At 43.5% G+C, this 15907-nt stretch overlaps 1 protein-coding gene across 9 annotated transcripts in view; it reads right to left on the reverse strand.

Moving 5' to 3' along the window:
• Positions 1-15907, reverse strand: part of TYRO3 (TYRO3 protein tyrosine kinase) — a 43795-nt gene that overhangs the window by 5828 nt on the left and 22060 nt on the right. For all 9 annotated transcript variants that reach the window (XM_029996933.2, XM_029996927.2, XM_029996899.2 and 6 more), the window contains 10 exons: positions 15704-15846; positions 14224-14368; positions 10133-10262; positions 9231-9331; positions 8072-8167; positions 5640-5720; positions 3940-4032; positions 3081-3202; positions 2669-2778; positions 1063-1222 (listed from right to left, as the gene is read on the reverse strand). In XM_029996933.2, the coding sequence (XP_029852793.1) occupies positions 1063-1222; positions 2669-2778; positions 3081-3202; positions 3940-4032; positions 5640-5720; positions 8072-8167; positions 9231-9331; positions 10133-10262; positions 14224-14368; positions 15704-15846 (1181 nt within the window). The remainder of the gene's footprint in view (positions 1-1062; positions 1223-2668; positions 2779-3080; positions 3203-3939; positions 4033-5639; positions 5721-8071; positions 8168-9230; positions 9332-10132; positions 10263-14223; positions 14369-15703; positions 15847-15907) is intronic.

Raw genomic sequence — 15907 nt, forward strand, 5'->3', positions numbered from 1 at the left:
TGTGGTTCCCAGCTATAAGAAGATTTTGGTTTGGGGCTCACAAATCAGTTTCTTAATTCATTGAGCCAGATTCTGAGGTACTGGAAATGTACAGGCACAAATGAAAGCAGAGTTTAGCCAATAAGCAGGGCGAGGAACAAACCACTCATGGCTCATATTCATTTGTGCTCTACACTACAACAGTCATACTTGTACATTTAAACTAAACTGCAAGGTTTGTTAGGTGCAAAAAATTACTATTTTCATAAGCCAAACCCTGTCCAGTGTCTATTGTACACTGGCTGAACTAGCGATCACCAATCACTAAACACTGCCTATAGTGGTTACAGCAATCACTGGGCAACACAGCAGCTAAGTTACAAGGCACTCTTGGTGATCTCTTCAGGGACACTGTGACATGGATAACTGCAAAGGCAAGTCCACAGGCCTGAAGGAGAAAACTAATGTGAAACCAGATCAAAAGGCAGCAAGGAAGAGGGCAGAATGTATCAGAACTAAAAAAAAAAACAAAGGGAAAGGAAGCAAAAATTTCAAATGAATGGGTTTAGCCTCACTCGCCAGGGGCAAAGTTATGGGCAGGAGTGTCTAAGCACTGATATATTCAGAATCTATGAAGTTCCACCAATGCCTTCTGTAGGACAGAGTACCTTTGCTGCACTTGTACATGAGGGTGGGGGTTATATGCATTTCAAATGCCACCTTCAAATTGTCATGCAGAAGAGAAAGGAAAAAGAATAAGAGTAAGAAAGGAGAGACTGCATAAAGAGAGAGGAATAGGAAGAGGAGAAAGGGAAAGGTGAAGGAGAGGATGGGGATAAGCACTGAAAAATGAGGACCAAAGGACAACAGGAAAAGGGTTCATGTCTTCTGCCATAATCCACTCGCACATATTTTCAGTCTTGAGTCCTGACAGCACCCAAAGCAGAGGTAGCACTGTCCCTCAAACACAAGGCAGACTCCGTTTCCCATCACCAGGGTCTTTTCCCAGCCTTAATGAATACAGGATTCTTCCACTTCAGTGGGAATACAAGTGGTCTCCAAATGCACTACAGCAAAACTCACCACATCACTGTGTGTTGTGTACAGATTATCCGCCAGACTTTCCAGAGCAAGCCACTTCACTGGCAGCTTGGAGGCGCAGCCCTGACGGTAGTAGTCTCCACTGTAGATTTTCTTAGAAAGCCCAAAGTCTGCAACACTCACGTTCATGTTCTCATCCAACCTGAGGGAAAGTTTTCATGACTGAGGAAAGCATTTATTGGCTACCTCAGGCAAAAAAAAAAGTTATGTCCAGGAAACTGAGGTATAGAGTTCACCAAGTATTACCCAGAAGGATAATGACTTCATCTACTTGATGACCAATGTGAAATAGTTTAGTGGCCTCCAATCAGTTCCTTGAGACTAACAGGGAGAGAATCAGGACTAAGGAAGTAAGGAAACGCCTATGCTCAGATGGTCTACTCGGTTATGCAAAGTGAACTCAGATACTTTGTGTAGTTTCCAAGATTATCATCAGAGGACACCTGAAGTGCTCACTACTACCTCCAAGGCCTGCACCTTGTACAGGCCATCAGAAAAACATAGGGTGCTTGCCTAGACTGCCTATTACAACTCCTCAAACTAGATCTGCAACATCTTCTCTCCAAGCCCGGTTAATGGTCTGAATTGCTCTGTCACCCACTTAAACATAGAGATGTCAGTAAATAGTGCACGTAAGGCCCACAAAGACTTCATGCTCCCAGGCCTCATAAAGGACTCCTGGCTTTCCCCAGAAGATGTGCTGAAATAGGCATTCAGCTTCCTCTGGAGGAAGTCTGTATTTTTTAGATGTTTAAAAATAGGAAATCAGTATGGGTTTCTCATAAATGTCAAAGCAGGCTAACCCATCATTTTTCATTATGACTATCAGGCTCCTGTCTGTACATCTGGACATTCAAATGCCTTTGGAAATCTGTGTCTCATTGCAGATTTTACCAGTTGTCGTGGTTTTGTTCAGAGGCAGAGTTCTGTCTGCCAGAATGAGTTGTTCCTTACTCTGTTCTCAGGGAAGAAGCAGAGTGGAAAAGATAAAAAAGGACTTTTCTTCCTTTCAAAGCAGGCAAGGTAGTTTGGGGACAAGAACAGCAATGTGGGATCATACAGTGTGTTCACCATGCAATTATTTCTAAAGGCATTCTCCACAAGCTTTCAGGGAAATTCTCCGTTTCTTATATTGTGATAATCAAGTCCTCAAAATAGATACAAGAAATACAGACTTCAGGCTACAATGAAAGTTCCTTTCTCCTAACACAGCCAAAACCATTCTCTCCTGTTGGTTACATTATATTGCGGAACAAGTAGCCCATGCTGATGCACAGCCATTAAAGTGGCTAATTAGAGACACATACTGTAATCAACTCTATGAAACTAGATGTGCAGACCAATGATGGAAAAGTTCCATATAAAGAGGGTCTATTTGGAAGCTCAGTGGAACATTAGGAGCTGCTCCCAGCACCACCACACACCCCCAGCCCTGCAGCCATGGCTCCCCTATGCCTATTGTCACTTAAATGCAAAGACTAGCATCCTCGGACAGGACGCCTCCCCATTTCTGTCACACGAAAGGCTTTTCATCCCTCTCTCACCCACTCTGGTCTTTCTGTTCTCTAAAAACTCGTGGGTCACTTACATGCAGTTCCGAGCTGCAAGGTCCCTGTGTATGAAATTTTTTGAGCTTAAGTACTCCATCCCACTGGCAATGTCAATCATGAACTTGAGGAGTGTCTGAACAGGCAAGTTCTGAAAAAAATAACAGTTTATGTTTTGTTCCTGGAAACTTTCAAGCATGTATGGCAAGATTGCGAGATTTGCTGCTAGCTTACTGAGCAGGGATGGGGGATATAGGGAGAGGATGGAATGCAGGAGTTGGTCCTCAACATGCATGGAATGAAATATTTCAACATCACATGTCACAATTTTCTCTGGTATTAAAATCCAGTCATCTACCAATGCCTTTGGGAGACCAACCCTGAACCGACACGAGTACATTCTCTGAAAATCTATACACTCCCAGAAGGAATTCTACAGTAAGACAGACTTACAAAAGGGTTTTCCCCAATTCGTGACATCAGCAGAAAAGCATGAAGGTCTCCATGCTTCATGAAGGGCAGGATCACCATGGGAATTGGGAGACGGCCCTTGGGACGGCTCCGTAGACTGACTCCTAATAAGAACACACATAGCAAAGGGGTTTTAGCAAACAGATCAGTCCCAAGGGGAATCTTACAGGCCACTGTGCCTTTCCCTTACAAATCTGGAGGAAAATGTGCAGTTCTGGTGGGTAGGTTCCATGCTCCAAGCCACTTTGCATGGCTTCAGGCCAGGAGGTGTTGAGATACCTCTAACGCTGTTTACTTTAGAGGCAGTACTAAGTGCCTACTGCCTCTCAGCTCTCCTTGCAGGACTGGCTATAAATATTTCTAGGATCACTCCAGACCAGACAGCCCTGAAGTCCAGACTCTGCAGACCAATATCCACATTCTGGAAATTGCCTGTGTTCCATAGTGTCCACCCACAAATGTCTTGCTTCTTACTCAGTATTTTGGAAAGTCACAATCTCCCCTCCCTCTATTCATCTACCAACCCACCTGCCCACATTTCACAGCAGTTTAGACATATCTCAGCCAGGCAAACTCTCCCTGTAGGATTTGCAAGAACCAAAGAAATGGCTTAAATAAGAGATGCTTATTAACGGTGTATGAAGGCAAGTGTTGTGAGCACTTACACACACTCCAACTCCCTCTAGGTCTGGGAAGGAGCAAGGCTGATATATGCAGGACTCCAGGCAGCACAGAGCACTAGTGCTGCTGTTGGACAGCAGTGGGGGTGAGTATGTGAGGCTGTGTGGGATTGTGCAGGAAAGGGACGTGCTCTGTGGCACAAGCAGCAGCGCTGGCTTACCAATCAGTTTAGTGACATGTGGGTGGTCAAACTCCTTCATACATGCAGCCTCTCGCAGGAACTCCTCAATGTCAGTTGAGGTAAAGATATCCGCTGGAAAAAAAGTGACTGTAAGTTTTCTTCCTTTGTGGGTAGCTCCAAGGGACTTTACAGATAATCAGACACTTGTTCTTTGTGGCACAGCACATCCTCTCAGACCTACAGCTAGATGAGCCAGTTTACAACAAAGCAGAGCCTGACACCTTCTCCCAGGATGGGCGGCAGTAAGCACACATCAGGGACATCTAGTAAATTGGTTCTTGGCAGAGTATAGACCTGCTGATTAGCAGCTCTTTTCTCAGTAACAACTTTCCTTGGAAGCCATGCAAATCACGTGTGGATTAAAGATGGAAGAATTAATTAGCTAAAAGGACCTAAACTACAATGTCAGGGAGAGGAGATGTCACATACAATTAAAGAAAATGTTGAAACTGAGGAGATGGCCTGGAGCCCCCATCTGGCACAGCAGACCCCAATTCATCTCTGATAAGGAAGGCATGAAAGATCAACGTTTTTATGTCTCTTAGCATGACTGAGTCTTCTTAGGTGCTAGAGCTAAGATTTCTTAAATAACCACACTACTGGAGAGCTTGGACCAAATTCAACAGTGACATGCATCAACATAAATTTGGAGTAAATTATTTCTCATTGCTATTACTCTAGATTTATGGAAGTATATCAGTATAATCAAGAATTAGCCCAGTGGACTACTTCTTCCACTGCTGCTGCTGAATTTAGCAGGAGTCCTCCAGTCCTGCTGCAAGATCACTCAGACCTGTAGGGGAGTATTCACGTTATCTGCTTTAGGCAAGTAATTTAAGTATGATTCAGAAGACAAAAGTAGATTCCCGTTTAACAGTCAATGGAGAAAGGAAGGTGTCTCTGGAGGGTGACAAGAGAGTTCCCAAGTCAGATGCCTGAAGCTAGATAGTCTGACTACACAAAAACTTTCAAACTGATTATTTTTGAAACTGGATAAAATGATGCAACTTACGCTAATGTGGTACTAGTATATTTAGTACAAACTGGTGTTCTGTGGCAGCCAAACTCAGCTCGAGATAAGTGTGACTCCTTACAGGCAACAGGGGTGAAATAAAATAGGTTAACATATATATATACATAAATATATGCACATACTTGCTTTGACTTACACCTATCCATCAATTGCTTTTCCTGTTACAGACTTCAGCCTGATGAACGTGTTAGTTGCCCTTGTTATGTACACTCATCAAATGACAAATCAGAAGGGAGTTTGACTACTTAGTCAAATATGCTTGACTGACATGAGTTAGCTCGTTGCTGCATTCAGCCCAAACACTCTTCTGGCTGTCTATGCCACATGATGTAGTGCTGTGTTGAATCAAGCAACTGAATGAGATCCTCTATACACAGAAGAGGCTGTAGCTATGACTTGGTTTTGGTTGCACTCACCACATGCTAGGTGCTGTACAAGCAACTAAGGTGGTATAGGTCCTTCCCTGAAGAGCTTCCACTACAAGACTGACATAAAAGGAGTGGGAGACAACATGGGTAGAGTGGCTGAGTGGGAAGCTCAGAGAGGAGTAAAGAGCATCGGGGGATGTTTGCTGGAGAACAGGACAGATAGCATTTAATCTTTCCAAGCTCTCTTACGTACTTCAGGTAGCCCTGCTCTCACTTACCTTTCAGCATCTTCACTGCCACTTTCTGGAAAGAGCCATCATCTAGCTTCAGTAATGCCTCTCGAACTGACCCAAACTCCCCTGTGAAATGACCAGAACAGGCAGTGAGGGAACAGCTTCTTGTGAAGAAAGTATGATTCACAACAGGTTCGCTCCAAGGGTCACTGGCAAAGAAGCTGAATAACCATAAGAAATACAGCTACCGGCTTCATTTTTCATTCTGCAGTTCCAGCCAGCAGCTTTCAGCATATGTGTGCCTAGAAGAGGTACCACTAGCAGTAGACAGAGGCCACTGTGCTGGCAGTCCAGAAGGCAAAGGAAAACAAGAGGAAAAGAAAGCAATCCTCCACCAGATGGATGACGCAGAGTCAGAGTATAAGCTGGGATCCCAGGCAGACATTTCTGGGGAAGCCATATCATGAAGGATGAGTCTGAGTGAGGCTCTGGTCAGAGAAGGGGCTATTAGCTGGAGCAGTGAGTGGATGAGTTGACTGAGGAAGCTCTCAGTCCTGACAGCCGTCAGAGCTGAGCAATGGTGTCAGGACTCAACCATCTGAGACACAGTCAGGCCTTACCTCTCAAAACTCAGGGAATTACTTCTATGAATCACAGCTAACCAGACAAAACATAGAACGCCTACTTGTGTGTGCATGTTATGCTAATTCACAGGAGGAAGTGTTTACCCTGGTGTGTTCTCTAAGGAAGATAAGAAGAAATGCAACTGGCCAAACCCTCTTCAAATTATTTTAGCCTGAAGTGGCTTTATACCACACCATAACAGCCTCCTTGCATTAGATCTGGCCCTAGATTTGCTCTCCCTGATTTTGTAACGGCCTACCCCACCCAAAATGCATTAGTATGAGGAACTCTGGTACTGAAAAGAAGGAAACAAAATATGGCACTCGGGACACCTACCCCAAAAGCATTATCTTTCCACTAGCTTTTCACCAGTGTCCTTCACTACTTACTGTATGGCACATGCTTATTTCACAATAACCACGAGCAGTGGATCTGAGCACAAAAGAGGAAAATGGGAAGGAGCAAAGGCATTTTGTACTGCTTCCGTATCATGGAGCTGGTGCTCAGCTGTAGAGTCAGCAGAGCCCAAGATAACGCAGACATACCGTCTTACAATCTGTATGCTGAGCACGGGGTTGTGGGAATGGGGCTGACAACACACACCAGATCCCGCCAGCTAGCATCCTCCTACCAAGGCCCCACTGCAGCCAATTTCCACTTTGTTATCTCTCATGGGGACAGCCCAGAATGGTTGAAGCAGGATCCCAGAAACTGGCCAAGAGCTGACACTCACAAACAGATGACACATGTGTTTAATTACTTAGCATCGTTAAGCCTTCTGAGACCACTTCTGCAGGAAGGTCATCTTCCTGCTCTGAAAGAAACACGTTTGTTCTAGGAGGGATGGAGCAGAAGAAAGCTCCCAGTGGGAAAGGGACAAAGAAAACTGCAATAGAACTAGTCTTATAGAGAAAAAGGAAGCCAAACACTTCAGCTTCCTTTTGCTTATGACCTCTGACTTACGCTTCCCTCTTAGTTATTGGCTCTATCATTACACGTTTTCACTTATTTCTAGAGATTGCCTTCAGCCTGAGAAGTAGGGAAGGATGATTCACAGTTAGCACGTTGGCCTGCCATTTGGGAAATCTAAATTCAAAACTATCTTTTCACACAGAGTTTCTGGGCCAATTTTTTAGCTAAAGTTAAGTGAAAAGCATCCTACCTTTACTCTGCCCTTCCCTCCTGACCTGAAAACCTCAGAGAAATGTTAGGAGCACCTGTGTGGGAGATCCAGATGGAGATCCAGAGTCAGAAGAGCTCCTAAGGACCTGAACTAATGAGGACAAATGTCAGCAAAATTCAGTATCTGTTCCAAATGTGTCTCTGTAAGAGCCCAAACTAAAATCTGGACTCAAACCACCCCAGACATTGAGAATATCTGAAACTGAATCAACATTTTTTTTGAGGGGTTGGAGTGTTTGAGGTAGATCACCTCTGTCTCTGTATTGTCTCAGCCCATTTAATACTTGATGCATGCTTATGTAAATGGAAGGAATTCTATAGCACCACTTTGTTAGTAGAAAGAGCAGAAGTTTAATTGAATATTCCTTTGTTTAAATCTCTGAAAGAAATTCACACACCAGTGAATCAACAGCACGTTGGAAAGCTGAGCATAGACTGCAGTTCATGACTCTGTAGAGCCATATTATAGGAATGGCTTAGCCAATATCCTCTTAGTTATGCTAAACCTTTGAAATGTTTTACCCCAGCGGAAGAGAAAGTTCCATTTAAATTGCCATCTACAAGCAGAAGGAGAGAAAACAGGCTGCTTATAATTGCTTCTCCCTGCTCAATAGTAAAGGTAACACAAGTGGGACTTACAATGTAAAGCCTTGTTCAGTTTTGGTTCTTACCCTTGCCCAACATTCTTCCCAAGGTGAACTGCTGTTCCTGTATTAGGACATCTTTGAGTTTCGTCTTCAGCTCGTCACTGATCCCTACACTCTCCACTGGAAAAAACACAAAGAAAGAGTCAAATAAGGGATGCTTAAATATTCTGTCACAACATCAAGAGTCACCTGTTCTAATCTCTATCGCCCATCTGATTCCCATACTGTAAGCTGAAAAAACTGAAAAAAACAGAGTTCCCTTCCATGTCCTCTAGCCTCACCACAGACAAGAGGCTAGTAACTTTCAACCACAAGAAGAAAATGTACCAACGGTACTGAAAGGGAGAGGGTGCGATAACACCACCCTTAAACACACCAAGAGCAACAGGAATACAGAACTATTGTAAATAACGCTGAGAAGACAAAACCCAGTCAGAAGGGACACTGATAAACATTGGTTCATACAGCTCCATTTAAGTTGATGGAGCTGCACCCGTTTTCAGTGACTGGCTCTCAGACTATTTTAAGCACAGTACAAGTCTCACAGTACCTGGCTGAGAGGGTAACATAATGTCCAACAGTTTATGGTCACTAGATTTAATGGAGAGACCTCTAAGCCCAGGGAGGCAAAGTCAAAGACAGCTGGAGCATCATCCTAACCCAGCCATGCAGTGCTGCTACAGAGAGCCATCCCCTTGCTGAACCAGGAGACAGAAATGGATCATCTTAACTCTGGCCATTCCTGGGACTCAATCTCCTGTTTGAGAAGTTACTAATTCCTGGCCTTCCAAGACTGATTAATTGGTTCATACTTGTAGCACAGCTCAGCACACTGAGTTTAAAGCATACTGCTAATATTGTCAAGCCATATTTATCTCACTTTTGCATAATATTACAGTCGAAGGAGTCCCTGTAGTGTGAAACTGGGGCAGGGGAGTGGCGAATTTATGCCTTGCACTAATATACACCATGATTGTAGCTGTAATTAACAAGCACTATGTAATTGGTATGGGAACAGCAATTCTGGCCTTTCACCTCTGCCATCCACAGTGTCTAAGGCTCCTTGTAAATTAATTCCATGTTCTCCATGCAAAAACATTCATTTCAGGGAAAACAAAGGGAGAGCATAGTACATGCATGAACACAGCTTTTCAGGCAGAATCATTCAGGTCATTTTACTTACATGTTGCTTCAATGAGCTCGGGGCCCTCCCTGTTGAAAGACCTGGCAGCTCTGAAATGGACTGCTGGATCCCCTCTGCCAACCACACTGCCAAAGGCATGGCTAGAAGGCAGAAAAGACACACAGGGCCATGATTACATGGGCTGCTCACTTCTAAAAGGGTGTGTTGAACAGCATGGATGATTTCTCACACCCTGCTGTACAAATACTACAGACTGTTTTGTTAAAGAGGGTGTAGCTGGAGAGGAGGAACAATGGGTTTATGCTGCCTTGCTGATGCACCGAGAGGGGGTGGGAGTGAAAGAGGGGAGTCACTGGGAGAAGTTGCAGGTTGGGGCAGGTTGTAAGAGTCACATAAACAGAGATGCTGCTGTGAGAGGGAAGTCTGGGAGACTCTGAAAAGAATAAGCAGCTTGCTTGCAGCGGGGAGCAACCCACAGCCAAGTGTCAGAGGTGATGGAAGGCAGACTTTCCTTGGAATCCAGAGGGTTCTGGGTAGTCAGGAAGTTACAAGCAGCTGCTAGACTGAAAGCCAGCATGGGATAAAGGGCCCAGCCCATAAGAACACAGAAGATGATTCATCTGTGGGTCTTTTCTCTTTGAATCTTTTAAGCAGCAGTGCTAAGGACTTACAGTTTATATTTCCATATTCTAATAAAGCCCAGATATTGACATAACATTTTTTCTACTCCATTTTTGGTGTTATAATTTTGAAGAAAAGCTAGGGTACTTTCCTGCTAGTCTCTAATCCAGGGTCGCCCCCAAAACTGTGAAAAAACAGTTATTCAAATAAAGTACCAAAAGTACTCAATCCACAATGCTTTTTGAAAAATAATAGTCAGAAACCACACTAGAGAAGAAAGCAAAGATCTTTCTCACCAGCACAAAGAGAACCTCCCTTACCCAAACCGAGTTTCCTTTCTTCTTTTTCGAAGGAGAATAAGAGCCAGGGCAACAGCCGTGACGAGAGCTGTGAGAATGCCTAATGCCACAGGAACCCAGGACGTCCCATAAGGAGGTTGTCTCTGGCCACCTAGATGATGGAGAAAACACCAGTCAGGAAACAGAAGACTGTCAATGGTAAACAGAGCATACTGAGATATTTCTTCTTTTTGCTTTTAAATGGAAAAGCCATGCTGCTGGATCCAGTGTACACAGTGGATCATTGTAGACTGGAATTTGGCACAAACAGCTACTCAGTCAAGCATCAGAAAAGCTGGCTGTTTCACGCAGCAAAGGCAGCGCAGATGCATCCAGTTATCAGAACCGATTCTTAGTTTTGAGCCTCAAGAAAGTAAAAGGTGCTGCTTCAGATTATACTACTTTACATGAGCTCATGATCTGGGGTGCTTTAAACTGGAGTCTCAGGACAAAAAGTTTGCTTCATACAAGCATTTCTGGGCAGGTTTCACCTTGTCCTCTTTGAGGCAGCCAGCAGAACCTTGACCAGGCTACACAGTACTGCCTGAATGCTGACCAGATAACATTTTGAAAAACAACAGAGAAAGACAATTGCCTCATTGCAATCTGGTTGAAAATATTTGCATTTCCCCTCTCACCCCTCCCACAAAGAGAAGCACCCTGTGGGACGTGGTGTTGGTGGTAACTTCCCAATGTTGTTGGTTGGTTGTAACTTCTCAATGTCTCTCTACCAAAGAAAAGGTGAATTTTAAGAAGTGCCCTGCGACTCAAGAACTAAGTTAGCCAGCATGCAGGTTCCAATTCTGGTCTAATATTTGCTCCCAGAATATGTATACTTTTGACTACAAACTGTCTACAGAAGAAATGGAGATGCTGCCAATCTGAATAAGCTGCCAGGGAAGGCAGATAAGCAATATGGTTATGAATAAAAGAGTATTATCTATGCTTGGCAAACAACAGATAAATTAATCCAATTCCCTGAGAGATTTCTTCTCCAAATACAATTACTAAAGATTAAATGTGAATTTGAATGGGTTTATTAAAATCTAGGATAGCCCTCATATCACCAAATTGTTTAAAAGCAAACAAGAACAGGTAACAGGTCCCTATGCACCTCCTGCAACTTCATGCTCCCTTGCTCACCTTCAGCAGTTGACTGTGCTTTACCAGAAGCTAAGGAAGAATCATCTTTTGACGATTTAAGTAATCCTATTGTGTTATATGTCATAAGAGTATAAGTAAACCTGTCGTTAAAAGAGATTTTAGGTTAATGGGCTGAGATTTGGATGAACCTCTGCACAGAGGTATGTGAAAAGGAGTCAGACATCCTTACCGGCAGAGTTCTGGCAGACAAAAGGCTTCTAAGGCTTGATTACTAGTTACATTGTCAAGCCTCATCCAAGTTTTTAAAGAAGCAATATTAGTCTAATAAACAGATAGAGCTTAAGGAAACAGAATTCTGGACCACTGAGGAAGCAGACTAGTACTTCCCCACTTAAAACAAATTATCAGAGCGTTAGCACCTATTTTCCAGCATCTTATCTCCTTCAGCGACTCACATATTCTTTTCCCACCCAGAAGGCTTTATAGGCTCTGGGTTGTATGATACTCCCTCTTGCTGCACCTTTTGACCCAGCCTTCAACACTGCTTATGAGGGAGAGGGATCAGAAACAGAAGTGGAATGAAAAGACAAGAAAAGGTAACTCCAAGCATCTGCACAATTCCCAAGCCAATCACTTGGGCTGTTCCTGCCAAACAATCAGGGTAGAAACAATTAACAACACTGATGTAAAAGGTCCTCTCTGATAGTTAACGATAAGGTTTCCTTCCCCCTGTGGTGAGACAAACCTCTCTCTGCCTGTTTTTCTAGTCTCTCACTGCTAGCCCCCTTTTCCAACCAGCATATGCCTTAAGACTGCACAAGGCAGAGAGAAGACAGTATTATTAGATGAGCTTAAATGATTATTTAGAAGTCTTTTGACAATGAAAGAACCCCTTTTATTTCTGTAGCAGGTTTTATATTACAAAGGCGTGCAAAGAACGTAATCCAAGAGTCTTTTCCTGCATAAAATCATAAAGATTACAGATAGGAAAAAGCTATTAGACAATTCTGTTCCTCTCTCTGCAATGAAAAAGAGAGGTTTCTACTGAGAGTGTTTCTGAAAATATTAAAACAATCTTTGTTAACAGTGCACAAGATCTCTGCATAAGCAGAGTGGAGCTCCCACTAGCTTTGCTGTGATGACAAATACGACTTAAAGTTTATACAAGCTTAGTCATCCTTACTGCCGCACTGGGAGCTGGTCAGAAACCACCCCTGGCATTTCTCACATAAAGCAACCAGTGCCAGTTTGCTATTTTAGGAAAGGAAGTGACTTATATTTTCTATCAGGCCTCAAACAAAACTGCAGTCTTTCTGCAGCTCTGCTGTTTAAGGCCTGTCAGTGTTTTCACAGTGAACCTTTATTTCCAGCCTGTTATGCTTGTGAAGAAATATATGTGCTTTCAGACATTTGGCCAAAACGAGCACCATTCCTGATGCTACTTTTTTTGAAGTGGTTTGTAAATAAAAACAAACAAACATGTTGTGCGTTCAGGATTATCCCATTTCAGGTTCCTGTAAAATGCAAACCCTATACATTCCCTGGGGCTTCTTGCCAGTGCTGGCCATTTTCCAAAGGGATCTTCTAGTCCTTTCAGGTACTTTTCTCTGTATTTGGGTGCCACAGAAAATACCTGAGCAAAAAGCAGGAGAAAAAACATGGATGGAGCTGACGCCCAACCTCTAGTAGAGTCAGCTCTGGACCTCCGCACTCCTTCATTCTGCTTTTAATAATTTGAGGGCTTTGATCCCACAGTGACTGCGTGCTCACACATAACCATCAGTACTGACTTCATCACGGGAACCGGGTTGCCTTTCTGAGTAACGTGCACATTAAAGGCAGCATTGGATGCACTAGTGCAAGAAAGGCTACAGTTCTCTCCTGGCTACTCTGCCGCTATCCCCCACCTCCTGCTTGTCTTGGAACCCCGCTCTGGGTTCACCCTGCCATGCCTAAGTGTGGAGGGATCAGGAGGGATCAATGTCCATGTGATTCCTCAAAAGACATGTGGGAAGAAAAAGCAGCAGGTGGGTCAGCATCGGCAATTAGACATTGCTGTCTCATCCTGCCACAGGCGCCGGGAACAAAACCTGAGGAGACTGTGGGATTTTTGCATGATCGCACCTCACTGACTTCTTATCACCAATCTGTATTTTTATTCAGAACATATTCCTCTTAGTTGTTTTACAGTTTCCTTCACAAGCAACTTTCTTCTCTCCCATCTACGCATCTCCCCATATACCATCTTGCCCTTCTCCATAGCCTGACTCCCATTTCCTATTCACTGTGAAATACAAGCAGCAAGCAAACCAGCACAGATGAGCCTAACTGCCCTTTATCACTAGGAATGCACTCCACACGTGCATGTTGTTTGCTCCCAACAAACCCTTCCACGTGGTCCAGATTGCGTGGTACAGCTTCTGTACCATCATCTCCCTCTTCTACCAGTAGCTCAGCTTTTCCATGGAGAGAGACAAACTGGTTTAATATAAACACACTCAGTAAAACCATCACAAAACCCCCTGTGGCCATGGTTTCAATCAGGCTCAACTGAAACTAGCCAGGAATGGCTTCAAATTAAATCAAAGAAGAGCACCTATGTTAGAGAAGTTTTATGTCACATTTACTCTTGTGAATTTACATGAGTAAATGTGCGTGGCTTAAGCCTGAATGAAGGACTTCAAACCTTCATTTGCACCTTTTCTATTATGCCTCCCCTTGCCCTGCTCTGCACTAAGCACAGCAAAAGCCCGTTAAAGAAGACACGGTAGTGGCCAGAAGCTGTTTTGTTTCTATCAACTCTTTAAATATTATTTAATTTCTACTCTGCTTGATGAAGTGTGCTGTTGTATAAAGCCATGTGGCTCAGTCAGCTGTAAGCACTGTAAGGAGAAGAGTCAGAGAAAAACAGCAGTCCCAGAACTTCTGACTTTTTTCGCCAAAGTGAAGGGAAGGCAGTGGACACTCACCCATGACCTCTTGGGCCTCAAGCAGGAAGAGGTCACTCCAGGGCCCGCATCCTGCGGAGTTCAGCACACACACCCTGATGATCAGGTCTTTGAGAGGATTCCACGTTGTGAGATTAGCTTTTGTATCCTGTACGATCATCTCCCCCTGAGAGCAAATGGCAACAAACTGTAAGCTAACTGTAAGCTGTCTTAAAAGGAATCTAGTCTAAAACCTCACCTTTAAAACTAAACCAAAACGTTACTGTGTACTTCATTGGTGCTATAACAGGTGTTGGGAGTTGTGACTCCTGTGTCCTAGTCTCGATTTTGCCACTAACTTGGGCTGCCATCTTAGGTTTCTCTTCTCAAAAATTGCTAAGAGTTTCCCAGGGCATAGGGAAGATGTGAGGTTTAATGATTTCCTCCTTTGAGGTCCTTCCATGAAAGTTGCTATAGAAATGTTTTTTTTCCTGCTATTAAAAGATACACCTCCTTCTTGTGGTTTAAACACAAAGATGCACTAACATACTGCACAGCATCTGACAGTTTTAATCCAAGGGAGGAGTCTGTCTGTTTTAACTTGTTGACCAAATCCCTAATGGCTGCTGAATTTCATGGCCAATTTTCACTTAGGATGGCAAGGCCAACATATTTTCAGTAATTTTGTGGGTCTTCATACACATCATTTGCAGTAAACCCATGAAGATTTGTCTGCCACCAATGACACAATGTAAATTCAATGGAAACTCAAAATATCATCATTCAAAGTCATTGATGCTGACCTAGTATGAAATGGGTCATGCAAAAAAGGAAACAAGTCTCTTTTCCCCCTAGCTGTCTATTATTACAGGCTTGTTCATCATTAATAAGCACTGGCTAAATACATATTAAGAAGTGAGAAACCATAAGAAATGCTGTGAACTTCAAAGGCAGATAGATACCTGGGAAAGGTCAATGCTGAAGAACAAATGAAAGGCCTTCTACCCTGACAGGGTCATTTCAACTCCCTACATAGTGTAAATGAAATAAAAGAATCCACAAACTTCTTTCTGTGATTTACAGTATAACTCATTCACTTGTTAAATACACCTCTGCTGCTAGTATTTGGAAAGCCAAGTCCCAGTCACAGGAGAGAGAAAGCCCAGATCCTGCACTGTCTGAGCTGCCTTTGGGACAGCAGTAGAAAGAAGCAGAGACTAACTGAACTCTCTCTCTGTTGTCTTTGTTGTACAAGGAATGGCAGAGAACTGGTCTGTCTGCAGATGAACGTTCAAGTGTAGGAATTCTGGATATGCCAGGAAGGGAGAAATGGGTCTCAATCTTGAGGCCAAATACTGAGGAGTTTTTACAAATCAGAATAGATCGATTTACACAAAAGCATTGTCAGCAATCTAGTCCCCTGGTATGGATAAGGGATGAGGGACCCTAATGCCTAGAAAATTTAATATGAACATTCTCCAACTCTGTGCCCAATGGCTCAGTTCCCCTCTTGATCTGTTACCTGAGTTACATTATCCTGAATCCACTCCAGCCTGTATCCCAGGACATTTTCTTTCAGCACATCTGGAGCCACACCTTCCCACTCCAAAATCAGACCAGGATCTCTTTGGATCACATGGATATTTTGTGGGGTGCTGCTTGGAGCTGAAAGCAGAGGACAGAACACAATCACCCTATGCAGGAAAATAAGGCACTATCCACACTG

The sequence above is a fragment of the Aquila chrysaetos genome, chromosome 2 (genome assembly GCF_900496995.4).
Source record: "Aquila chrysaetos chrysaetos chromosome 2, bAquChr1.4, whole genome shotgun sequence".
Taxonomy (NCBI): Eukaryota; Metazoa; Chordata; class Aves; order Accipitriformes; family Accipitridae; genus Aquila; species Aquila chrysaetos.